Source organism: Salvelinus namaycush, chromosome 21 (genome assembly GCF_016432855.1).
Source record: "Salvelinus namaycush isolate Seneca chromosome 21, SaNama_1.0, whole genome shotgun sequence".
Classification (NCBI taxonomy): Eukaryota; Metazoa; Chordata; class Actinopteri; order Salmoniformes; family Salmonidae; genus Salvelinus; species Salvelinus namaycush.
In genome coordinates, this window is record NC_052327.1 from 49,992,568 (window position 1) to 50,018,482 (window position 25,915).

At 43.2% G+C, this 25,915-nt stretch overlaps 1 protein-coding gene across 2 annotated transcripts in view; it reads left to right on the forward strand.

The window, feature by feature from the left end:
* Nucleotides 1-25,915, forward strand: part of LOC120066457 (AT-rich interactive domain-containing protein 3B-like) — a 48,474-nt gene that overhangs the window by 5,479 nt on the left and 17,080 nt on the right. For both annotated transcript variants that reach the window (XM_039017841.1, XM_039017842.1), the window contains exon 3: nt 25,083-25,157. In XM_039017841.1, the coding sequence (XP_038873769.1) occupies nt 25,083-25,157 (75 nt within the window). The remainder of the gene's footprint in view (nt 1-25,082; nt 25,158-25,915) is intronic.

The window sequence follows — 25,915 nt, forward strand, 5'->3', positions numbered from 1 at the left end:
ATTGGGATTTATCAAACCGTCGCACGGAACGTATTCGCATGTTTTCATCGATTAAATCAGAGGAATATAATTCGCGTGCGCCCGTGAACGAGCGTTACAAACCCCCGCATGGGAAAACGCCCTCCATTCACCTTTTTTTTTATGTAAACAAAAACACCCACGTTTGATGAATGATTTGGAAATGTTGGAATGTCCGTTTTCTAAAATAAAGTGGAATAACAAGTTTGATCACATTTCTGTATAGGTCTGAGCAGAACCTGTTTTATCCTTTTGCAGTGACTTTCAAACTACACTGAACAAATTGTGTCCAGATCCTTGCGACATGGGGGCGTGCATTATCATGCTGAAACATGAGGTGATGGCGCCGGATGAATGGCACGACAATGGGCCTCGGGATCTCGTCACGTCATCTCTGTGCATTCAAATTGCCATCGATAAAATGCAATTGTGTTCGTTGTCCGTAGTTTATGCCTGCCCCAAACCATAACCCCACCGCCACCATGGGGCACTCTGTTCACAACGTTGACATCAGCAAACCGCTCGCCCACACGACTCCATACATGCTATCTGCCCGGTACAGTTGAAATCGAGATTCATCCATGAAGAGCACACTTCTCCAGCGTGCCAGTGGCCATCAAAGGTGAACATTTACCCACTGAAGTCGGTTACGACGCCAAACTGCAGTCAGATCAAGACCCTGGTGAGGACGACGAACACAAAGATGAGCTTCCCTGAGATGGTTTCTGACAGTTTGTGCAGAAATTCTTTGGTTGTCCAAACCCATAGTTTCATCAGCTGTCCATGTGGCTGGTCTCAGACAATCCCGCAGGTGAAGAGGCCGGATGTGGAGGTCCTGGCCTGGCGTGGTTACACGTGGTCTGTGGTCGTGAGGCTGGTTTATGGTAGAGAAATTAACATTTTAATTATCTGGCAACAGCTCTGGTGAACATTCCTGCAGTCAACATGCCAATTGCACCCTCAACTTGAGACATCTGTGGCATTGTGTTGTAACAAAACTGCACATTTTAGAGTGAGTTTTTATTGCCCCCAGCACAAAGTGCACCTCTATATTGATCATGCTGTTTAATCAGCTTGTAATGCCAAACCTGTCAGGTGGATGGATTATCTTGGCAAAAGAGAAATGCTCACTAACAGGGAAGTGAAAAAATTTGTGAACAAAAAAAAACATTTATAGAAATAAGCTTTTTTGTTGTTGTGTCTATAGGAACATTTCTGTGATCTTTTTATTTCAGCTCGTGAAACGTGGGACCAACATGGTAGCGAAAGTAGATGCTTCAGCCCTTCTGAAGACGTATTCTTGTTTTATTGTGTTCTTCAGTATCGGATGTTTATAATCTCCTATAGGGTCTATGATGTCATGCTCCTATTATGCAGAAAAACTGTAGCCTACCCAATACTGTAATTTTTTTTTTTATTAGGCTACAGGTCTATTTACTTCTCGAGCGTACGCATTGGTCTGAGCTAGCTTGGAGATATGCACACACCGAAAGTAAAAAAAACATGGATAAATACCAACCTTTTACGTGGGGAAAAACTGGCGCACGCTAGGTTGAAAGTATTTTGTGTGCACACACTTTTGAAAAGTTGTGCATTATTTAGGCGGGCTGGGACGATACCAGTGGCGCGATACTCGTGTGAGTGTTGGGGCAATTAGTATTTATTTTTAACACTAAGCGGATTTAACTTCATCAGGAGAACAGCAATAATGTTGGAAACAAATCATTATGTTGTCATCCAGTCACACATTTATTTTCCAAGCTATAGCACACAATATTTGACATACTGCATTTAAAAAAAAAAAAAAAAATTGTTTAAAGGAGTTTTTTCTGCTTGGTGTTTTTTATTTTTACCATGGGAAAAATAATCACAGCCCTACTGAATAGGGAACATAGTGCCAATTGGGAGGCTGCTCTGCACACAGAAGGGTTAGCCACTGTCTTGGCCACTGTCCAAAACACACTTGTTAAATGAATGAGAACTACTGGAGAGCAGCTGGTTCAGAATGAGATGTACATGGCCATAAAGCGAGAGGATAGTATTTGACTGAATGACCCCACACACACACACACACACACACACGCACACACACATTAAATGTTTTATAACAATCCAAGTATTTCAGTTGCAAACCTTAAAGAACGAATTAAAGGTTGGACATAGACTGAGAAACACTTTAAGAGTTTGTTAGCTGGGTGTAGTGGGACTTAGCTGGGTGTAGTGGGACTTAGCTGGGTGTAGTGGGACTTAGCTGGGTGTAGTGGGACTTAGCTGGGTGTAGTGGGACTTAGCTGGGTGTAGTGGGACTTAGCTGGGTGTAGTGGGACTTAGCTGGGTGTAGTGGGACTTAGCTGGGTGTAGTGGGACTTAGCTGGGTGTAGTGGGACTTAGCTGGGTGTAGTGGGACTTAGCTGGGTGTAGTGGGACTTAGCTGGGTGTAGTGGGACTTAGCTGGGTGTAGTGGGACTTAGCTGGGTGTAGTGGGACTTAGCTGGGTGTAGTGGGACTTAGCTGGGTGTAGTGGGACTTAGCTGGGTGTAGTGGGACTTAGCTGGCTGTAGTGGGACTTAGCTGGGTGTAGTGGGACTTAGCTGGGTGTAGTGGGACTTAGCTGGGTGTAGTGGGACTTAGCTGGGTGTAGTGGGACTTAGCTGGGTGTAGTGGGACTTAGCTGGCTGTAGTGGGACTTAGCTGGGTGTAGTGGGACTTAGCTGGGTGTAGTGGGACTTAGCTGGGTGTAGTGGGACTTAGCTGGGTGTAGTGGGACTTAGCTGGGTGTAGTGGGACTTAGCTGGGTGTAGTGGGACTTAGCTGGGTGTAGTGGGACTTAGCTGGGTGTAGTGGGACTTAGCTGGGTGTAGTGGGACTTAGCTGGGTGTAGTGGGACTTAGCTGGGTGTAGTGTAAAGTCTTCCACGTGTTTTCAGTTCAGCTGGCGCCTAGTCGAACTCAGATAGGCGAACCCGACGTGTGTGCTCGCATACTACTCCCTTTAAAAGACCTTCGCTTGAAAAACGAGAACAAAAGCGGAAATAGTACTGTTTGTCCATCTTGAGACACCGTAGCCAGTATTCACTTCCTCAACGTAGTCAGAATTAATATAAGATAACTGAAATCTTTTTTCATTTTTTTCACAAATCTTAAAGAAATATACTTCCCTAACTCATTCTCCCCCTCTTATTCAAACCTGTCTCTCAATGATAAAAGGCTGTTGAAAAATAGTTTGCGGTAAATGGGTGTATTCAAGAATAGGTCTACCTCCATTGTTTTCATTCCCTTTCATCTTTACTGCACCCTATAGAATTGTATTCCTCTTTGGTCCCAGGGTCAGATGTCGTTAAAGCCGGGGGGGTGGAGAGCCCGACTGATTTGATGGCTCTGTCTGTCTAAAAAGGCGAGCAGATGCCATAAGTCATTTCCAAACGAGAGAGTTGGAGGATGGGTTTTCATTTTATTTATTTTTTCACAATAGATGATTCAAACCCAGATAATCTATACATGTACCCGATAGCTTTATAACCAGAGCCTTAACGTGTATGTATGGCTCAGGTTAAAAATATAGGGGCTTGTTTCCCAGACAGATTTGGCCCTGTCCTGTTCTAAAAAGCTATTTTTAGTGGATATTTGCCAATGAGCTTTTTAGACTTAATCTGTGTCTTGGAAACTGACCCTAGCATGTATATAACTATGTTCATCCACTTTTTAATATTACACTCTTTTACCTAATGTCCGCCTGTCCGCTGCTGGATCTGTGTTACACACACACCCGTCCCCCTAACCAGGCCCCACCACCCCTCCACACTAATCCCAGTGTGATTTTTAATGTGGTTTAATCACAGACCCTGGACAGTAGTGGGCCTACAGCCCATTATGACCTGGCCGTGCTGCTGGCCATGCTACTGGCAACATGCTATATTATGTGAGGGATTGATTCATTCATTCATTTAACATTGCAATCTGTTGGGCCCATGCAGTTTAATGATGAATGATGCGCTAAGGAAGGTTAGCCTATTTCATATAGTTTTAATGGTCCTCTGTAGCTCCAGTTGGTAGAGCACGGTCCTCTGTAGACCAGTTGGTAGAGCACGGTCCTCTGTAGACCAGTTGGTAGAGCACGGTCCTCTGTAGACCAGTTGGTAGAGGGCGGTCCTCTGTAGACCAGTTGGTAGAGGGCGGTCCTCTGTAGACCAGTTGGTAGAGGGCGGTCCTCTGTAGACCAGTTGGTCGAGGGCGGTCCTCTGTAGACCAGTTGGTCGAGGGCGGTCCTCTGTAGACCAGTTGGTCGAGGGCGGTCCTCTGTAGACCAGTTGGTCGAGGGCGGTCCTCTGTAGACCAGTTGGTCGAGGGCGGTCCTCTGTAGACCAGTTGGTCGAGGGCGGTCCTCTGTAGACCAGTTGGTCGAGGGCGGTCCTCTGTAGACCAGTTGGTCGAGGGCGGTCCTCTGTAGACCAGTTGGTCGAGGGCGGTCCTCTGTAGACCAGTTGGTCGAGGGCGGTCCTCTGTAGACCAGTTGGTCGAGGGCGGTCCTCTGTAGACCAGTTGGTCGAGGGCGGTCCTCTGTAGACCAGTTGGTCGAGGGCGGTCCTCTGTAGACCAGTTGGTCGAGGGCGGTCCTCTGTAGACCAGTTGGTCGAGGGCGGTCCTCTGTAGACCAGTTGGTCGAGGGCGGTCCTCTGTAGCTCCAGTTGGTAGAGCATGGTCCTCTGTAGACCAGTTGGTAGAGGGCGGTCCTCTGTAGCTCCAGTTGGTACAGCATGGCGCTTGCAATGCCAGGATAGCGTGTTCGATTCCCGGGAGCACCCGTATGTGAAATGTCTGCTCGAATGATTAAGTCACTGTGGATAAAAGAGACTTTTAAAAGTGGGCATATATTAATAATGCCCACTTTTATCTTCCACAATCGGCACGTTTGCGTAGTTGTTTAACATGACTTTAAAGGGGTCTTTGAACAACAATTACATGAGACCAAGAGTTAGTATTGCACTTCTGGTAATAAAAAAATAAAAAATATTTTTTAATTTGTTATTCGTCTTAACGATGTCTGATTTTAAATAAATTAAAGCAATTCGGCACTTGTCTAAATTCATTTTTGACTCATTGACCACCCCTTGGTCTTTGCATAAATCAGCTGTTGCTCGGCAATGCTTTGTGGCAGAGCTTGGCACAGCTGCACAGCATCAATAGAGATGACGTAAGACACACACGTCTCTGATTTTAGTTTTTTGTTCTGGCATCGTTTACGTTGATTGATTGAGGACCAACTGTCTTGTGTGATACAAGATGGTTTATAAACCAAGCAAAGAAAAAGGTTCTGTCTTTACATGAGTCCTTCTTGCCCCACCCTATGGAAACAGTTTTCATTCATCAGCTAGTGGGAACGCCCAAGGGGGCCAGGAGAGGTGTGTGTCTGTGTCTGTGTTGTGTGTGTGTGTGTGTGTGTGTGTGTGTGTGTGTGCGCACGCTTAGTCATCATGATTTACAACCTTTTAATACGTGTCTCTAAGTACCTCATAAATGCTACTGAGAGGGGTGGTGGCTAGCTGAGGATAGGTGGGATAGTGTGTGTGTATAACTCTGGAGAGGGGTAGTAGGGTGTGTATAACTTAGGGCTAGGCGGTATACTGTATTTTCCTATATACACCGGTATTGATGCATGGACCGGTTTGGGTTTTACTTTAACTTTTATTACGGTATTTGAATGTTTGGTTTGTTAAATGTGATACGCCGTGTGTAACGTTCATTTTTATAGTTTACTCCGCTACTTGAGTCATCCCTCCCCTCTCTCTCTCTCTCCACGCCGCTTCCACACAGACCTAGTCCCACCCCCCGTCACTCAGAGAACATTTGTTGTTGCTTGATCACGAGACACTGTCGTTCAGTCTGCATGGTCATGCAACATGCAACAATGTTGTTACCAATTTGATCTTAATATAAATCCACAAGCGTTCTATAATTATAATATTAGTTTGTGTTTCTTACATTAATTAATTCTTAAGGGCCATTTTTCATTAGGATCTGTGAGAATATCTAAGGGGCTTTTATATCATTCTAAATTGTATTAATTAGTTAGTAATTAGTTAGTTAGTAATAATTGCTTTGTTTAAAAATGTACGATATTTTGTAGATTTAGTTATAATTTAACCTAGAGTGAGCGAGGAAAAATGCCATTCTTGAACATGGGGTGAGACGTTCTCACTAATTTGTAAATAAAGCCAGTTTGTTATTTAGAATTATTTCTTATTTTTCGAGGGAGAAAAAATGACACTGGGCCAATTGTGCGCCGCCGTATGGGACTCCCAGTCACGGCCGGATGTGATACAGCCTGGATTCGTACCAGGGACTCTAGTGAAGCCTCTTGCACTGAGATCCAGTGCCTTAGACCACTGCGCCACTCAGAAGCCATGACCAATATATATTATCCTGCTAATAGCCCATCCTAGAAACGTTGTTTGCAGAATTCACAGCCTGCTACGCTTGTGGAAGACAGGGTTGATGATAATAATACTTTTCCCCCCCTTCCACATGTCAACGGTTCCAATTGATAATGTTTTTTTTTAATCAATTAGTATATTTGAGTTTAACCACAATATTTGTTGTATTATTTGTTCCATCTTTTCTGTTGGATTAAACTGAAATTGCAATCAATCATGGCCGGTTGTGATACAGCCAACCTAAGAAATACATTTGACGATAGAATTCTCCCCCTACCCTCCTTCTCGCCAAGTCTATTGCCCTGCTAATAGCCCTGCTAATAGCCCTGCTAATAGCCCTGCTAATAGCCCTGCTAATAGCCATAATGGCGCTGTACAACATGACCGTGTGTGTTTACCTTTATTAGCCTACTTTGTTCCAATATTTCTGTCATTCAGTGATATTTATTCCCATAGTAATTTGTCATGGATCCATAACTAAATAAACATCTGCATTTAGAAAGAGTATTTTTAATCATTATTATATTAACGAAAGTGTAAAGATGCTGATGAAGAAATACAGTACTGTACAGTATATGCTTTAGCCGACATTTTGCGGTTGCATGAGGTCACCCACGCCCACTTTAAACATTTGGATAATAAAGCATTTAAAGCATTTTGAAGATTAGAAGCCGCCTGCATTTGTTTATTAGGCTACTGTGCAGTCTGACAAGTAAGCATAGCCTACAATACATACTGTAGTAAACATGGTAAAGTGCCTAATTCCTTACATAAGGGAGAGCAGGCCATGTCTAGACTTTCTTAACTTTTTCTTAACTCTGTCTTTAATGCTTTTTCAGGTTGCATCAGACATGGACAGTACTACAGTTAGTACACTTGGAGAAAAACAAATGTTTAAAAACCTGTTTTCAAAATGCCTCCAGCTGTCCATCACTTCTGTAAATTAAACACACAGCATCTTGTTAACATTCTTTATTGTAACCACAACGTCACAAATAATTTATCTACTTTTCCAATTACTTTTACAGTTTGGGATTTACAAATGTGAGCTTTTCCATGTCCATTTTTCGTGAAATCCAGTTCGGATTTAAGTGTAACTTCTGATTGACGGCTTTAGTGAGAGATCTAATGCTCTAATATTTAATAATTTCTGCCCTCCGAATTCATATCTAAGGGGCATTTTTTGCACCATTATAAGTAACATTGGTTTAGTTTGAACGTGCAGACTGGCACTAAGAACAGCGGGAACGTTTCCCTAGTCAGCTCCATTATTAGTTACATTGGTTTAGTTTGAACGTGCAGACTGGCACTAAGAACAGCGGGAACGTTTCCCTAGTCAGCTCCATTATTAGTTATATTGGTTTAGTTTGAACGTGCAGACTGGCACTAAGAGCAGCGGGAACGTCTCCCTAGTCAGCTCCATTATTAGTTACATTGGTTTAGTTTGAACGTGCAGACTGGCACTAAGAGCAGCGGGAACGTCTCCCTAGTCAGCTCCATTATTAGTAACATTGTTTTAGTTTGAACGTGCAGACTGGCACTAATAACAGAGGGAACGTTTCCCTAGTCAGCTCCATTATTAGTTACATTGGTTTAGTTTGAACGTGCAGACTGGCACTAAGAACAGCGGGAACGTTTCCCTCGTCAGCTCCATTATTAGTTACATTGGTTTAGTTTGAACGTGCAGACTGGCACTAAGAGCAGAACGTTTCCCTAGTCAGCTCCATTATTAGTTACATTGGTTTAGTTTGAACGTGCAGACTGGCACTAAGAGCAGCGGGAACGTCTCCCTAGTCAGCTCCATTATTAGTAACATTGTTTTAGTTTGAACGTGCAGACTGGCACTAAGAACAGAGGGAACGTTTCCCTAGTCAGCTCCATTATTAGTTACATTGGTTTAGTTTGAACGTGCAGACTGGCACTAAGAGCAGCGGGAACGTCTCCCTAGTCAGCTCCATTATTAGTAACATTGTTTTAGTTTGAACGTGCAGACTGGCACTAAGAACAGAGGGAACGTTTCCCTAGTCAGCTCCATTATTAGTTACATTGGTTTAGTTTGAACGTGCAGACTGGCACTAAGAACAGAACGTTTCCCTAGTCAGCTCCATTATTAGTTACATTGGTTTAGTTTGAACGTGCAGACTGGCACTAAGAACAGCGGGAACGTTTCCCTAGTCAGCTCCATTATTAGTGCAATGCCCCTTAAAGTGTTGCTCTGTGCTACCCAGTGGGGCGGGGTGGGGCATCCACTGTATATATAACTCCAGAGAGGGTTAGTAGTGTGTGTGTAACAAAACTCTGGAAAGGGGTAGTAGTGGTACCAGCCTCCTGAGAAGTTGTGTCCTCTTCACAATTGTCTTGGTGTGTTTGGATCATGATAGGTCCTTAGTGATGTGGACACTAAAGAACGTGAAGCTCTCGACTCGCTCCACTACAGCCACGGGGATGGAGGCGTGCTTGGCCACGCAGTCGTGGATGAACAGGGAGCACAGGAGGGAACTGAGCACACATCCCTGAGGGGCCACCGTGTTGGCGAATGTTTTTGCTGCCTACCCTCACCACCTGGGGGCATCCCATCAGGAAGTCCAGGATCCAGTTGCAGAGGGAGGTGTTTAGTCCCAGGGTCCTTAGCTTATTGATGAGCTTAGAGGGCACTATGGTCTTGAACGCTGAGCTGTAGTCAATGAATAGCATTTTCACGTAGGTGTTCCTTTTGTCCAGGTGGGAAAGGGCAGTATGGAGTGCAATAGAGATTGCATCATCTGTGGATCTGTTGGGGTGGTATGTGAATTGGAGTAGGTCTAGGGTTTCTGGGAAAATGGTGTTGATGTGAGCCATGACCAGCCTTTCAAAGCACTTCATGGCTACAGTTGTTAGTGCTACGGGTCGATAGTCATTTAGACAGGTTACCTTAGCGTTCTTGGGCACAGGGACTATGGTGGTCTGCTTGAAGGTAAGTATTTACCTACATGTAGGTATTACAGACTGGGTCAGGAGAGCGGTTGAAAATGTCAGTGAAGACAGGTGGTCAGCGCATGCTCTGAGTATGTGTCCTTGTAATCAGTCTGGCCCTGCAGTCTTGTGAGTGTTAAACTGTTTAAAGGTCTTACTCACATCGGCTACGGAGAGCGTGATCACACAGCCGTCCGGAACAGCTGGTACTCTCAGGCATGATTCAGTGTTGCTTGCCTCGAAGTGAGCATTGAAGGCATTTAGCTCGTCTGTTAAGCTCGCGTCATTGGACAGCTCGCAGCTGGGTTTCCCTTGGTAATCTGTGATAGTTTGCAAGCCCTGCCACATCCGACGAGCGTCAGAGCTGGTGTAGTAGAATTCGATCTTAGTCCTGTATTGATGCTTTGCTAAATGGAAAGTATTTGATAGACTAAATTATTGAAGTCTGGAAAAATAGTAGCTAGGTACCTGAATGCTATTTTTATAAAAATGTTTCCTGCTCTGGCGTGAACGGTCTACCTCTTATGTTAAACAGTAAGCAGTCAGAATAGAAAGCTTAGGTAATCACTTAAAGTACACTGCTCAAAAAAATAAAGGGAACACTTAAACAACACAATGTAACTCCAAGTCAATCACACTTCTGTGAAATCAAACTGTCCACTTAGGAAGCAACACTGATTGACAATAAATTTCACATGCTGTTGTGCAAATGGAATAGACAAAAGGTGGAAATTATAGGCAATTAGCAAGACACCCCCAATTAAGGAGTGGTTCTGCAGGTGGTGACCACAGACCACTTCTCAGTTCCTATGCTTCCTGGCTGATGTTTTGGTCACTTTTGAATGCTGGCGGTGCTTTCACTCTAGTGGTAGCATGAGACGGAGTCTACAACCCACACAAGTGGCTCAGGTAGTGCAGCTCATCCAGGATGGCACATCAATGCGAGCTGTGGCAAGAAGGTTTGCTGTGTCTGTCAGCGTAGTGTCCAGAGCATGGAGGCGCTACCAGGAGACAGGCCAGTACATCAGGAGACGTGGAGGAGGCCGTAGGAGGGCAACAACCCAGCAGCAGGACCGCTACTTCCGCCTTTGTGCAAGGAGGAGCACTGCCAGAGCCCTGCAAAATAACCTCCAGCAGGCCACAAATGTGCATAATTTCCACCTTTTGTCTATTCCATTTGCACAACAGCATGTGAAATTTATTGTCAATCAGTGTTGCTTCCTAAGTGGACAGTTTGATTTCACAGAAGTGTGATTGACTTGGAGTTACATTGTGTTGTTTAAGTGTTCCCTTTATTTTTTTGAGCAGTGTAGATAACTAAGGGGAGTGCTTTGTCAATAGATCCATAGTGGCTTTCAGTATCTCAATAGCAGGAAATTCTTTATTTTATTTTAACTCTGTTACCGACTGAGTCACTCAGTCAGGGCAGGGGCATTTGCTTCCCTGCCAATAGATCAGTCCGGTCTTTCGGTCGTGTTGCCCCGGGCGGCCAGACTGCCATTATTAGAGTAATATATAGCCACATGCCTGGCTATTATAGCTGCTTTATGTCAACAACTCACAGGGATATGGCTTTACAATGGAGTGGATGTATCTGTCTGTGTGGACGGGCTCAAACATACAAGGCTTTTCAATAGATTTTGTGAAGATGGACTGTTCCTACAGAATAACCTCGACCCCCAACTGTTTTAGGTTTGGTGGTCTCCAAAATTGATGTGTATCTGGCAACCTAACCCAACGAATAAAACACAATCTCACACACGTCTTCTTTTTTTACAGAAAAATATATTTTAAAATAATTGGATTTTGAGTTTGGTTACCCTATTCTTACGCTATACAACACTTTCCTGACAAGGTGGCATACCCGCCATCTTTCACATTCAAAACTCTCAAACCTTTATTCAAAACACGGTCACGCTGACGCAGAGTCTAGACATCCCAGCAGGCCTTTCCACACTGTTGCACATCTCAGCCTTTTGCGAACCCTAACCCCAGCCCAAGCCAGGCCTCCCGCCACTCTCTACTCACATTATTTACACCCCGTACTGTGAGATTGTAGAACGAGTGATTCTAAACATCATTATAATTGCGTGTGTCAGATAGCATATGAGGAGGAGGGTTGGGGATGGAACGATGTCACATTAAACTGCCTAATGAGCATGTGTGTGTGCCCCAAACGGAACCCTATTCCCTACATAGTGCACTACAGTGGCTTGCGAAAGTATTCACCCTCCTTGGCATTTTTCCTATTTTGTTGCCTTGCAACCTGGAATTAAAACAGATTTTTTTGGGGGGGGGGTTTGTATAATTTGATTTACATAACATGCCTACCACTTTGAAGATGCAAAATATTTTTTATTGTGGAACACAAGAAATAAGACAAAAAAACTGAACTTAAGCGTGCATAACTATTCACCCCCCAAAGTCAATACTTTGTAGAGCCACCTTTTGTAGCAATTACAGCTGCAAGTCTCTTGGGGTATGTCTCTATAAGCTTGGCACATCTATCCACTGGGACTTTTGCCCATTCTTCAAGGCAAAACTGCTCCAGCTCCTTCAAGTTTTTTCTTTAAGCAATGGCTTTTTTCTGGCCACTCTTCCATAAAGTCCAGCTCTGTGGAGTGTACAGCTTAAAGTGGTCCTATGGACAGATATTCCAATCTCCGCTGTGGGGCTTTGCAGCTCCTTCAGGGTTATCTTTGGTCTCTTTGTTGCCTCTCTGATTAATGCCCTCCTTGCCTGGTCTGTGAGCTGGTCTCTTGGCAGGTTTGTTGTGGTGACATATTCTTTCAATTTTTTAATAATGGATTTAATGGTGCTCTGTGGGATGTTCAAAGTTTCTGATATTTTTTATAACCCAACCCTGATCTGTACTTCTCCACAACTTTATCCCAGACCTGTTTGGAGAGCTCCTTGGTCTTCATAGTGCCGCTTGCTTGGTGGTGCCCCTTGCTTAGTGGTGTTGCAGACTCTGGGGCCTTTCAGAACAGGTGTATATGTACTGAGATCATGTGACACTTAGATTGCACACAGGTGGACTTTATTTAACTAATTATGTGACTTCTGAAGGTAATTGGTTGCACCAGATCTTATTTAGGGGCTTCATAGCAATACATATGCACGGACCACTTTTCCATTTTTTTTTTTAAACCAGTCATTTTTTAAATTTCACTTCACCAATTTGGACTATTTTGTGTATGTCCATTACATGAAATCCAAATAAAAATCAATTTAAATTACAGGTTGTAATGCAACAAAATATGACAAACGCCAAGGGAGATGATCGATGATGACTTTTGCAAGGCACTGTACTTTAGACTAGGGCCCTATAGAAACCTATTCCCTAAATAGTGCACTACTTTTGACCAGAGCCCTATAGAACCCTATTCCCTATATAGTGCATTACTCTAGAACAGGGCCCATGTCATGCCTCAGATTGTATAGATCTCTCACACTCTACCCAGAGCCATGTATAGATACCCTATATAGCCAATGGCTTTGACATACCGTACGCAGTACACCAAGAAAATGCTACGCAAAGCCCCACTGCTAGCTAATGTGGATTTAGTTCATTAGACACCAAACTGAAGAAAATAGAGGAACTATCTGAACTTGTCCAATAAGAAACGCCATTTAAAAAAAAAAAGTTTTTGTTTACGGTTGCATAACTTTTTCCGTTGCGTACCCTGTTGAACAATACCATAGTTAGTAGCATGAGTTTAGTGAGCTGGTTGAGACACCAGGTGGAGTAGATCATTGTGTCCTTATTAAAGCCAGGAGAACTAACAATATCTTTAACCAAATCCACAGCTGTATAAATGGAGAAGGTCTCTCATGGGTGGGGTGGGGGGGGGGGTCACTATGCAAATAAAGGTGAACACACACACAGTTTCTATCCCTGAACCATGAACTTTGTTATATAGCTGGTAGAAGATTGAGAATTTGGGTGAAAGTGCAGTAGCTGTGTAGTGTTAGGCCAATGTTGTTGTTACAGGCTGAATTTAAAATGGATTAAATTGAGATTGTGTGTCACTGGCCAACCATACCCCATAATGTCAAAGTGGAATTATGTTTTTAGAAAGTTTTACAGATTAATCAATCAATCAAGTTTATTTTATATAGCCCTTCGTACATCAGCTAATATCTCGAAGTGCTGTACAGAAACCCAGCCTAAAACCCCAAACAGCAAGCAATGCAGGTGTAGAAGCACGGTGGCTAGGAAAAACTCCCTAGAAAGGCCAAAACCTAGGAAGAAACCTAGAGAGGAACCAGGCTATGAGGGGTGGCCAGTCCTCTTCTGGCTGTGCCGGGTGGAGATTATAACAGAACTATGCCAAGATGTTCAAAATGTTCATAAGTGACAAGCATGGTCAAATAATAATCATGAATAATTTTCAGTTGGCTTTTCATAGCCGATCATTAAGAGTTGAAAACAGCAGGTCTGGGACAGGTGGCGGTTCCATAACCGCAGGCAGAACAGTTGAAACTGGAATAGCAGCAAGGCCAGGCGGACTGGGGACAGCAAGGAGTCATCATGCCCGGTAGTCCTGACGTATGGTCCTAGGGCTCAGGTCCTCCGAGAGAGAGAAAGAAAGAGAGAAGGAGAAAATTAGAGAGAGCCAAGATTTTCAAAATGTTCATAAATGACAAGCATGGTCAAATAATAATCAGGAATAAATGTCAGTTGGCTTTTCATAGCCGATCATTAAGAGTTGAAAACAGCAGGTCTGGGACAGGTAGGGGTTCCGTAACCGCAGGCAGAACAGTTGAAACTGGAATAGCAGCAAGGCCAGGTGGACTGGGGACAGCAAGGAGTCATCATGCCCGGTTTGCCGTGACGTATGGTCCTAGGGCTCAGGTTCTCAGAGAGAGAAAGAAAGAGAGAACGAGAGAATTAGAGAGAGCATACTTAAATTCACACAGGACACTGGATAAGACAGGAGAAGTACTCCAGGTATAACCAACTGACCCCAGCCCCCCGACACATAAACTACTGCAGCATAAATACTGGAGGCTGAGACAGGAGCGGTCAGGAGACACTGTGGCCCCATCCGAAGATACCCCCGGACAGGGCCAAACAGGAAGGATATAACCCCACCCACTTTGCCAAAGCACAGCCCCCGCACCACTAGAGGGAAATCTTCAACCACCAACTTACAATCCTGAGACAAGGCCGAGTATAGCCCACAAAGATCTCCACCACAGCACAAACCAAGGGGGGGCGCCAACCCAGACAGGAAGATCACGTCAGTAACTCAACCCACTCAAGTGACGCACCCCTCCTAGGGACAGCATGAAAGAGCACCAGTAAGCCAGTGACTCAGCCCCTGTAATAGGGTTAGAGGCAGAGAATCCCAGTGGAGAGAGGGGGACCGGCCAGGCAGAGACAGCAAGGGCGGTTCGTTGCTCCAGAGCCTTTCCGTTCACCTTCACACTCCTGGGCCAGACTACACTCAATCATATGACCTACTGAAGAGATAAGTCTTCAGTAAAGACTTAAAGGTTGAGACCGAGTCTGCGTCTCTCACATGGGTAGGCAGACCGTTCCATAAAAATGGAGATCTATAGGAGAAAGCCCTGCCTCCCGCTGTTTGCTTAGAAATTCTAGGGACAATTAGGAGGCCTGCGTCTTGTGACCGTAGCGTACGTATAGGTATGTACGGCAGGACCAACTCGGAAAGATAGGTAGGAGCAAGCCCATGTAACGCTTTATAGGTTAACAGTAAAACCTTGAAATCAGCCCTTGCCTTAACAGGAAGCCAGTGTAGGGAAGCTAGCACTGGAGTAATATGATCAAATTTCTTGGTTCTAGTCAGGATTCTAGCAGCCGTATTTAGCACTAACTGAAGTTTATTTAGTGCTTTATCCGGGTAGCCGGAAAGTAGAGCATTGCAGTAGTCTAACCTAGAAGTAACAAATGCATGGATTAATTTTTCTGCATCATTTTTGGACAGGAAATTTCTGATTTTTGCAATGTTACGTAGATGGAAAAAAGCTGTCCTTGAAACAGTCTTGATATGTTCGTCAAAAGAGAGATCAGGGTCAAGAGTAACGCCGAGGTCCTTCACAGTTTTATTTGAGACGACTTTACAACCATCAAGATGAATTGTCAGATTTAACAGAAGATCTCTTTGTTTCTTGGGACCTAGAACAAGCATCTCTGTTTTGTCCGAGTTTAAAAGTAGAAAGTTTTCAGCCATCCACTTCCTTATGTCTGAAACACAGGCTTCTAGCGAGGGCAATTTTGGGGCTTCACCATGTTTCATTGAAATGTACAGCTGTGTGTCATCCGCATAGCAGTGAAAGTTAACATTATGTTTTCGAATAACATCCCCAAGAGGTAAAATATATAGTGAAAACAATAGTGGTCCTAAAACGGAACCTTGAGGAACACCGAAATGTACAGTTGATTTGTCAGAGGACAAACCATTCACAGAGACAAACTGATATCTTTCCGACAGATAAGATCTAAACCAGGCCAGAACTTGTCCGTGTAGACCAATTTGGGTTTCCAGTCTCTCCAAAAGAATGTGGTGATCGATGGTGTCAAAGGCAGCACTAAGGTCTAGTAGCACGAGGACAGATGCAGAGCCTCGGTCTGACGCCATTAAAAGGTCATTTACCACCTTCACAAGTGCAGTCTCAGTGCTATGATGGGGTCTAAAACCAGACTGAAGCATTTCGTATACATTGTTTGTCTTCAGGAAGGCAGTGAGTTGCTGCGCAACAGCTTTTTCTAAAATTTTTAAGAGGAATGGAAGATTCGATATAGGCCGATAGTTTTTTATATTTTCCGGGTCAAGGTTTGGCTTTTTCAAGAGAGGCTTTATCACTGCCACTTTTAGTGAGTTTGGTACACATCCGGTGGATAGAGAGCTGTTTATTATGTTCAACATAGGAGGGCCAAGCACAGGAAGCAGCTCCTTCAGCAGTTTAGTAGGAATAGGATCCAGTATGCAGCTTGAAGGTTTAGAGGCCATGATTATTTTCATCATTGTGTCAAGAGATATAGTACTAAAACACTTAAGTGTCTCTCCCGATCCCAGGCCCTGGCAGAGCTGTGCAGATCCAGGACAGCTAAGCCCTGGAGGAATACGCAGATTCAAAGAGGAGTCCGTAATTTGCTTTCTAATGGTCATGATCTTTTCCTCAAAGAAGTTCATGAATTTATTACTGCTGAAGTGAAAGCCATCCTCTCTTGGGGAATGCTGCTTTTTAGTTAGCTTTGCAACAGTATCAAAAATAAATGTTGGATTGTTCTTATTTTCCTCGATTAAGTTGGAAAAGTAGGATGATCGAGCAGCAGTGAGGGCTCTTCGGTACTGCACGGTACTGTCTTTCCAAGCTAGTCGGAAGACTTCCAGTTTGGTGTGGCGCCATTTCCGTTCCAATTTTCTGGAAGCTTGCTTCAAAGCTCGGGTATTTTCTGTATACCAGGGAGCTAGTTTCTTATGACAAATGTTTTTCGTGTTTAGGGGTGCAACTGCATCTAGGGTATTGCGCAAGGTTAAATTGAGTTCCTCAGTTAAGTGGTTAACTGATTTTTGTCCTCTGACGTCCTTGGGTAGGCAGAAGGAGTCTGGAAGGGCATCAAGGAATTTTTGTGTTGTCTGAGAATTTATAGCACGACTTTTGATGCTCCTTGGTTGGGGTCTGAGCAGATTATTTGTTGCGATTGCAAACGTAATAAAATGGTGGTCCGATAGTCCAGGATTATGTGGAAAAACATTAAGATCTACAACATTTATTCCATGGGACAAAACTAGGTCCAGAGTATGACTGTGGCAGTGAGTAGGTCCAGAGACATGTTGGACAAAACCCACTGAGTCGATGATGGCTCCGAAATACTTTTGGAGTGGGTCTGTGGACTTCTCCATATGAATATTAAAATCACCAAAAATTAGAATATGATCTGCTATGACTACAAGGTCTGATAGGAATTCAGGGAACTCAGAGAGGAACGCTGTATATGGCCCAGGAGGCCTGTAAACAGTAGCTATAAAAAGTGATTGAGTAGGCTGCATAGATTTCATGACTAGAAGCTCAAAAGACGAAAACGTCATTTTTTTTTTTTTGTAAATTGAAATTTGCTATCGTAAATGTTAGCAACACCTCCGCCTTTGCGGGATGCACGGGGGATATGGTCACTAGTGTAACCAGGAGGTGAGGCCTCATTTAACACAGTAAATTCATCAGGCTTAAGCCATGTTTCAGTCAGGCCAATCACATCAAGATTATGATCAGTGATTAGTTCATTGACTATGACTGCCTTTGAAGTGAGGGATCTAACATTAAGTAACCCTATTTTGAGATGTGAGGTATCAAGATCTCTTTCAATAATGGCAGGAATGGAGGAGGTCTTTATCCTAATGAGATTGCTAAGGCGAACACCGCCATGTTTAGTTTTGACCAACCTAGGTCGAGGCACAGACACAGTCTCAATGGGGATGGCTGAGCTGACTACACTGACTGTGCTATTGGCAGACTCCACTAAGCTGGCAGGTTGGCTAACAGCCTGCTGCCTGGCCTGCACCCTATTTCATTGTGGAGCTAGAGGAGTTAGAGCCCTATCTATGTTGGTAGATAAGATGAGAGCACCCCTCCAGCTAGGATGGAGTCCGTCACTCCTCAGCAGGTCAGGCTTGGTCCTGTTTGTGGGTGAGTCCCAGAAAGAGGGCCAATTATCTACAAATTCTATCTTTTGGGAGGGGCAGAAAACAGTTTTCAACCAGCGATTGAGTTGTGAGACTCTGCTGTAGAGCTCGTCACTCCCCCTAACTGGGAGGGGGCCAGAGACAATTACTCGATGCCGACACATCTTTCTAGCTGATTTACACGCTGAAGCTATGTTGCACTTGGTGACCTCTGACTGTTTCATCCTAACATCGTTGGTGCCGACGTGGATAACAATATCTCTATACTCTCTACACTCGCCAGATTTAGCTTTAGCCAGCACCATCTTTAGATTAGCCTTAACGTCGGTAGCCCTGCCCCCTGGTAAACAGTGTATGATCGCTGGGTGATTCGTTTTAAGTCTAATACTGCGGGTAATGGAGTCGCCAATGACTAGGGTTTTCAATTTGTCAGAGCTAATGGTTGGAGCCTTCGGCGTCTCAGACCCCGTAGCGGGAGGAGTAGAGACAAGAGAAGACTCAGACTCAGACTCCGACTCGCTACATAATGGGGAAAACCGGTTGAAAGTTTCTGTCGGCTGAATGAGCGACACCAGTTGAGCATTCCAAAAGCATTTCCCCCCAGAAGCCATGAGAAAGTTGTCCGGCTGCGGGGACTGTGCGGGGGGGTTTATACTAACGTTAGTATCTGTACTTACTGGTGGCACAGACGCTGTTTCTTCCTTTCCTACACTGAAATTACCCTTGCCTAACGATTGCGTCTGAAGCTGGGCTTGTAGCACAGCTATCCTCGCCGTAAGGCGATCGTTCTCCTGTATATTATGAGTACAGCGACTGCAATTAGAAGACATCAGGTTAATGTTACTACTTAGCTTCGGCTGTTGAAGGTGCTGACGAACCATGTCCAGATAAAGCGTCCGGAGTGAAAAAGTTGAATGAGGGAAAAAAGTTGCGATGGAAAAACTAAAAATATAAACGGTAATTAAAAAGAAAAAAAAAACGTGAAGTTGTCAGCTAGCAAAGTAAAGTTGGCAACAAAACGCACAGCAACAAAACGCACAGCAACACGTCTGCAAATTCAAGAGGAAGTGACGTAACCCTTTCAGATTTTTTTTACCAGTCAAAAGTCTTAGAACACCTTAATTAAATGAAAAGCAGAAATGTGACCCGATTCAGGAAACTAGGCGTATGTCGCAAGTCACAACTTCACAGGAGAGCCGTTTGAACATAAAAAATATATTTTTTAATGCATGATTGTCTAGCATTAGCTAGTTACATTTTCAGATATTACACGTTTCTAATTTTGACAAAGTGGTTTCATTACAAGCTAAAGTTTACTGTTAGCTAGCTAGCTAGCTAATGTTAGCTGGCTGGCTCCCTAGCTGACGTTATTATTTGTATCCCAGAGCTGTGTGCTGTTCTAGTTAGAGCCTAATGTTAGCTAGCTAACATTGAGCATGGTTGGTTATCTCCCAGCACTGTGGCATTGTTGGCACTGTTCATTGTTGTTTAACTAGCTAACGGTGGCTGGCTGGCTCGTTAGCTAACGCTGCGTGACGTGTGTACAACATCCGTTGAATATGGCCGGTGTCAGTAAACGTCTGCAAAAAAAGCGTAATGAAATTGTTGCCAGCAGAGCTGGTTAGGCTGTTTTCATGTTATCCAGGAGGTAAACAAATCATCCGCCAGAGCGTCAAGTGTGCGCTCTGAGAGCGAAACGAGATGGGTGGGGCTAAATCTTAAAAGGGTGTGAACGATGCTGAATGGGTGGAGACAAAGAAGAGCTCTTCACTAGATACCAAAACATTCAAAGCCATTTTCTCAAAAGTGAGTTTACAAGTTGATCAACTTTCAAACCAGAATTACTTTCCCATTGTTCCTCAAATGCAGTGTATGATATATCATTTTGTAGCTCTGAGTCTCTACTTTTATCCAATGTAAAAAAAAGTTTCAAATTTTTGCTACATAAAACCGAATCCAAGTCGTGAGTCACAAGCCTAAATAAGGTCAGAAGCAAAAAAAAATTTGCTTAACAAGTCAGTGCCTTCGGAAAGTATTCAGACCCCTTGACTTTTTCCACATGTTACAGTTTTATTCAAAAATGGATGAAGTAAAAACAATATCCTCAGCAATCTACACCCTGTAATGACAAAGTGAACAGGTTTAGATTTTTTTGGAAATTTATAAAAAATCTAAAATGAATTACTTTTTTATTTTTATTTTTTTTACGTAAGTATTCAGACCCTTTGCTATGAGACTAGAAATTGAGCTCGGATGCATGCTGTTTCTATTGATCATCCTTGATGTTTCTACAACTTTATTGGAATCCACCTGTGGTAAATTCAATTGATTGGACATGATTTGGAAAGGAACACACCTGTCTATATATGGTCCCACAGTTGACAGTGCATGTCAGAGCAAAAACCAAGCCATGAGGTCGAAGGAATTGTGCATAGAGCTCCGAGACAGGATTGTGTCGAGGCACAGATCTGGGAAAAGGTACCAAAAAAATGTCTGCAGCATTGAAGGTCCCCAAGAACACAGTGGCCTCCATCATTCTTAAATGGAAAAAGTTTGGAACCACCAAGACTCTTCCTAGAGCTGGCTGCCAGGCCAAACTGAGCAATCGGGGGAGAAGGGTCTTGATCAGGGAGGTGACCAAGAACCCGATGGTCACTCTGAAAGAGCTCCAGAGTTCCTCTGTGGAGATGGGAGAACCTTCCAGAAGGACAACCATCTCTGCAGCACTCCATCAATCAGGCCTTTATGGTATAGTGACCAGGCGGAAGCCACTCCTCAGTAAAAGGCTCATGACAACCCGCTTGGAGTTGCACCTAAAGACTCAGACCATGAGAAGCAAGATTCTCTGCTCAGATTGAGCTCTTTGGCCTGAAGGCCAAGCATCACGTCTGGAGGAAACCTGGCACCATCCCTACAGTGAAGCATGGTGGTTGCAGCATCATGCTGTGGGGATGTTTTTCAGCGTCAGTGACTGGGAGACTAGTCAGGATCGAGGCAAAGATGAACGGAGTGAAGTACAATGAGATCCTTGATGAAAACCTGCTCCAGAGCGCTCAGGACCTCAGAATGGGGTGAAGGGTCACCTTCCAACAGGACAACGACCCTAAGCACACAGCCAAGACAAAGCAGGAGTGGCTTCTGGACAAGTGTCTGAATGTCCTTGTGTGGCCCAGCCAGAGCCTGGACTTGAACCCGAGCAAACATCTCTGGAGACCTGAAAATATCTGTGCAGCAACGCTCCCCATCCAACCTGACAGAGCATCTGCAGAGAAGAATGGGAGAAACTCCCCAAATACAGGTGTGCTAAGCTTGTAGCTTCATACCCAAGAAGACTCGATGCCTTAATCGCTGCCAAAGGTGCTTCAACAAAGTACTGAGTAAAGGGTCTGAATACTTATGTAAATGTGATATTTATTTTTATTATATAAATTAGCAACATTTTCTAAAAACCTGTTTGTCCTTTGTCATTATGGGGATGTTGTGTGTCGATTGATTAAGTTTTTTTGGAAAAAGTCAAGGGGTCTGAATACTTTCCGAAGGCACTGTAAGTTGCGTGGACTCACTCTGTGTGCAATAATAGTGTTGAACATGATTTTTGAATGACTACCTCATCACTGTACTCCACTCATACAATTATCTGTAAGGTCCCTCGGTCGAGCAGTGAATTTCAAACACAGATTCAACCACAACGACAAGGGAGGTTTTCAAATTTCTCGCAAAGGGCAACTAACCAATTTTGTTTAAAAAAATGGTGCCATATTTAACGTAGCCTATTTTGAAAAGTCTTTCCAGCTCTTTCCCTTTCGATAACCACTCGGCATGAAAGGGGGAAAAAAATATCATGCTCTGGTCGGTGAAAACGTCATAAAATAGTCCTGATTACTTCTTATCCCTTGTGCAAATAGCCTACAGCTTTGTCTGTCTGTCCAGAGCTCACTGGTGCGGAAACTCTGAGGGCCCAGAATGTTTTATACTAGGTTGCAAGTTTGCTAGCACAGGGGCTGACCAATTTAATAGTTGATACAATGTTTCAAGTTCCTTGCAGACAGGCCGTGCGTAGCCAATGTGATTTGATAGGATATGTATTATCAGGATATTTTCTACCTGCGGGCTGCGTAATTTTTATTTGTTGGCATAATGTAGGCTATTTTAACATATTGGCTATGGCAATAGAAGTTACTTTTAGATTTGTATTGATTTTGAGATGAAGACCTTTATTATATACGTAACAAAAATATAAACACAACATGCAACAATTTCATCAACGATTTTACTGAGTTACAGTTCATATAAGGAAATCAGTCAATTTAAATATATTCACATGACAGGGCAGGGGCGGAGCCATGGGTGGGCCTGGGAGGGCATAGGTTCACCCACTGGGGACCTGGCTCTCTAAAATGATGTTGGAGGCAGGTTAGGGTAGAGAAATGAACATTCAATTCTCTAGCAACAGCTCTGGTGGACATTCCTGCTGTCAGCATGCCAATTGCATGCTCACTCAACTTGAGACATCTGTGGCATTGTGTGACAAAAAAAATCACATTTTCGAGTGGCCCCAGCATAAGGTGCACCTGTGTAATGATTTAATCTGTTTCTTGAAATGCCACACCTGTCAGGTGGATGGATTATATTGACAAAGGAGAAATGCTCACTAACATGTAAACAAATTTCAGCCATTTTTTTTTTTGTTGAGATATAAGCTTTTGGAAAATTTCTGGGGTCTTTTATTTCAGCTCATGAAACATGGGACAAACGTGTTACATTTATACTTTGTTCAGTATAAATTCAATAAAACTAAAATGTGCATATGAAAGTCATAACTGGCAGGCAGATCAGTAGAAATGGTACGATAACGTGGCACTCCTAATGGAAAAGGTTGCCGACCGCTGGTGTTATTTTATTAGGATCCTCATTAGCTGTTGCAAAAGCAGCAGCTACTCTTCCTGGGGTCCACACGAAACATGAAACACAATACAGAACATTGATAGACAAGAACAACTCAAGGACAGAACTACAGAAATATTTTTTTTAATCACACGTAGCACTACATATCAATGTATACACACAAACTATCAAGGTCAAAGACCATCAGAAATACTATCAGATCTCCAAAACGTGTAGCCTATTACCGTCAACTTCAGGAGTTTAAAGGCAGAATTTGCGAAGGAGGGGGGTCGGGGAATGTATTTAAAAAATAATATATATATATTTTTATTATTCTGGTTAGGCTATATTGATCTCTGGCTCCCTCTTTAGTAATTTGTGTGTTTTTCATTTTTAATCACAGTGCTTAAAGCGTCAGACAAGCTCAGTAGCCTACATATGGTTGATTTTATTAAAACAAGGTGTGTCTAAATATGGAAAAAATATACATTTTAAAGAACAGATGACTCTCGGTCGACCAATACTTTTTTTTTGGGGGGGGGGGGGGGGGGGCAGCCTTAATTTCGTTCCATTGGTGAGTTTTGTCAATTTAGTCTTTTTGTTTGGAGAGTTCCTGTCAATGTTCAGGACATGCATATGTCTATGCATAGGAGTAGGCCTATAGGCTACCTGGCCTGCGTGCAAATGTAGCCATATAAATATGCCCATTTTGTGAATCTGATAGTATTTCTGATTGTCTTAACGCACCACCACAAATGAGCTGTGGAGCTTCTCAAAGTAATGTTTTCTACACCTTAAACAGCAAGCAAACAAAGTGTTTTTACATCCATTGAGGATGACAATAGTTCCTCAATGTATTTTAAAAAAATCTTTCCAGCTCTCTCCCTTTCGATTACCACTCAGCGTGAAAGGGAAAAATGTCATGCTCTGATCCAGTGGAAACATCATAAAATAGGCCTACCTGATTTACTTCTTATCCCTTGCGCAAATAGCCTACAGCTGTGTCTGTTCTGAGCTCACTGGCATGAAAACTAAGGGCCCAGAATATTTTATGCAATGTTGCAAGTTTGCTAGAGTGAGCTTCAGGCCTGAGTTAACAATGTTTCAAGTTTGCCTACACATGGTCTGTTTTACAACAATGTGATTTATAGGATATTTTTATCAGGATTTTTTTCTACCTGCGAGCTACAATTTTTACATAGCTGGCAGTGACAACATAAGTTACTTTTTTACGTTTGTATAATTTTGATTAACAACATGACAATGATTCTGAGATACGAAGACATTATATATGAAATCTGTTCCACAAAATGTGTATGAAAACCATAACTGGCAGATTGGTAGAAATGTTCAGTTAAATTGGCATTCTACATGAGAAAGGTTGCCGATACCTCCTGTAGCTTATTACAGGCAACTTCAGGAGAGTAACGGCAGAATCCGCGAAAGCCAGCTGGAGGAGATTGGTTAAGTTTTTTTCCCTTCTGGTTATCTTGATCTCTGGCTCCTCCTTGAGTCATGTCTTATTTCATCTAACAGAGCGCTTAAAGCATCAGACAAGCTCAATGCAAATAATTGATTTTATTTAAACACATATGGTGTGTCTATATATGGAAAACTACACGTTTTCGATTAGTCGAAACAGTCGGACAATCCTAAAATATTGTACAATCCAGGTGTGAAAAGCTCTTAGAGACTTACACAGAAAGACTCAGAGCTGTAATCACTGCCAAAGGTGATTCTAACAAGTATTGACTCAGGTGTGTGAATACTTACGTAAATGAGATTTCAGTATTTCATTTTCAATAAATGTGCAAACATTTATAAAAACATGTTTTCACTTGTTTTATTGTATTGTATTAATACTTTATCGTTATGGGGTATTGTGTGTAAATGGGTGAGGGGGAAAAATTCGATTTGAATCCATTTTGAATTCAGGCTGTAACACAAGAATGTGGAATAATTCAAGGGGTGTGAATAATTCTGAAGGCACTGTAACTCATTATCTAACTAACTGAACAACTAATTAAACTAAATGTTTAAATAAGCATTTATTAACGTAAAAATAAAGCCTTTTATCAACCCTTGGTGATAAACTAACTGATAAATTAAAACCAAAATAATAATGTTTATTGTGTTTTTAACAGAAAGGCAGTGTGGGCTGGGCGGAGGAGAATGAAGGAGGCAAAACAAGAGGAGAGCCGTCCCGAGACTTTGCAAAGGTAATCAGATTGGATAAAATGTTCTGACCGATATAAGCCGAAGATGCATTAAACTAAACTAAAAGCTCAAGTAAAACTAATCCACACAGACCATCTGAGAAAAGGTTACGTTCCAGTTCTTTACCCTTCTCCCAAAGTGTACACTACGCCCTCATGGATTTAAAAGGAATGGACTGGTGTAAGGAATATGGTGGAAAGTACTCCCTCCGACTATGCTTGCACCAGTCCAATGCCTGTACATGCATGAGGGGGGGAGTGAACAAGTGCACACTTTGTGGTAAGGGATAGAGAATCGGAATGCAGCCCTAGACTCAAAATTCTAAAATCTGAACCAGTCCAGATGAAAGGGGGGGATACCTAGTCAGTTGTACAGGGAGGGGGATACCTAGTCAGTTGTACAGGGAGGGGGATACCTAGTCAGTTGTACAGGGAGGGGGATACCTAGTCAGTTGTACAGGGAGGGGGATACCTAGTCAGTTGTACAGGGAGGGGGATACCTAGTCAGTTGTACAGGGAAAGGGGGATACCTAGTCAGTTGTACAGGGAGGGGGATACCTAGTCAGTTGTACAGGGAAAGGGGGGGGATACCTAGTCAGTTGTACAGGGAGGGGGATACCTAGTCAGTTGTACAGGGAAAGGGGGATACCTAGTCAGTTGTACAGGGAAGGGAGGGGGATACCTAGTCAGTTGTACAGGGAAAGGGGGGGGATACCTAGTCAGTTGTATAGGGAAAGGGGGATACCTAGTCAGTTGTACAG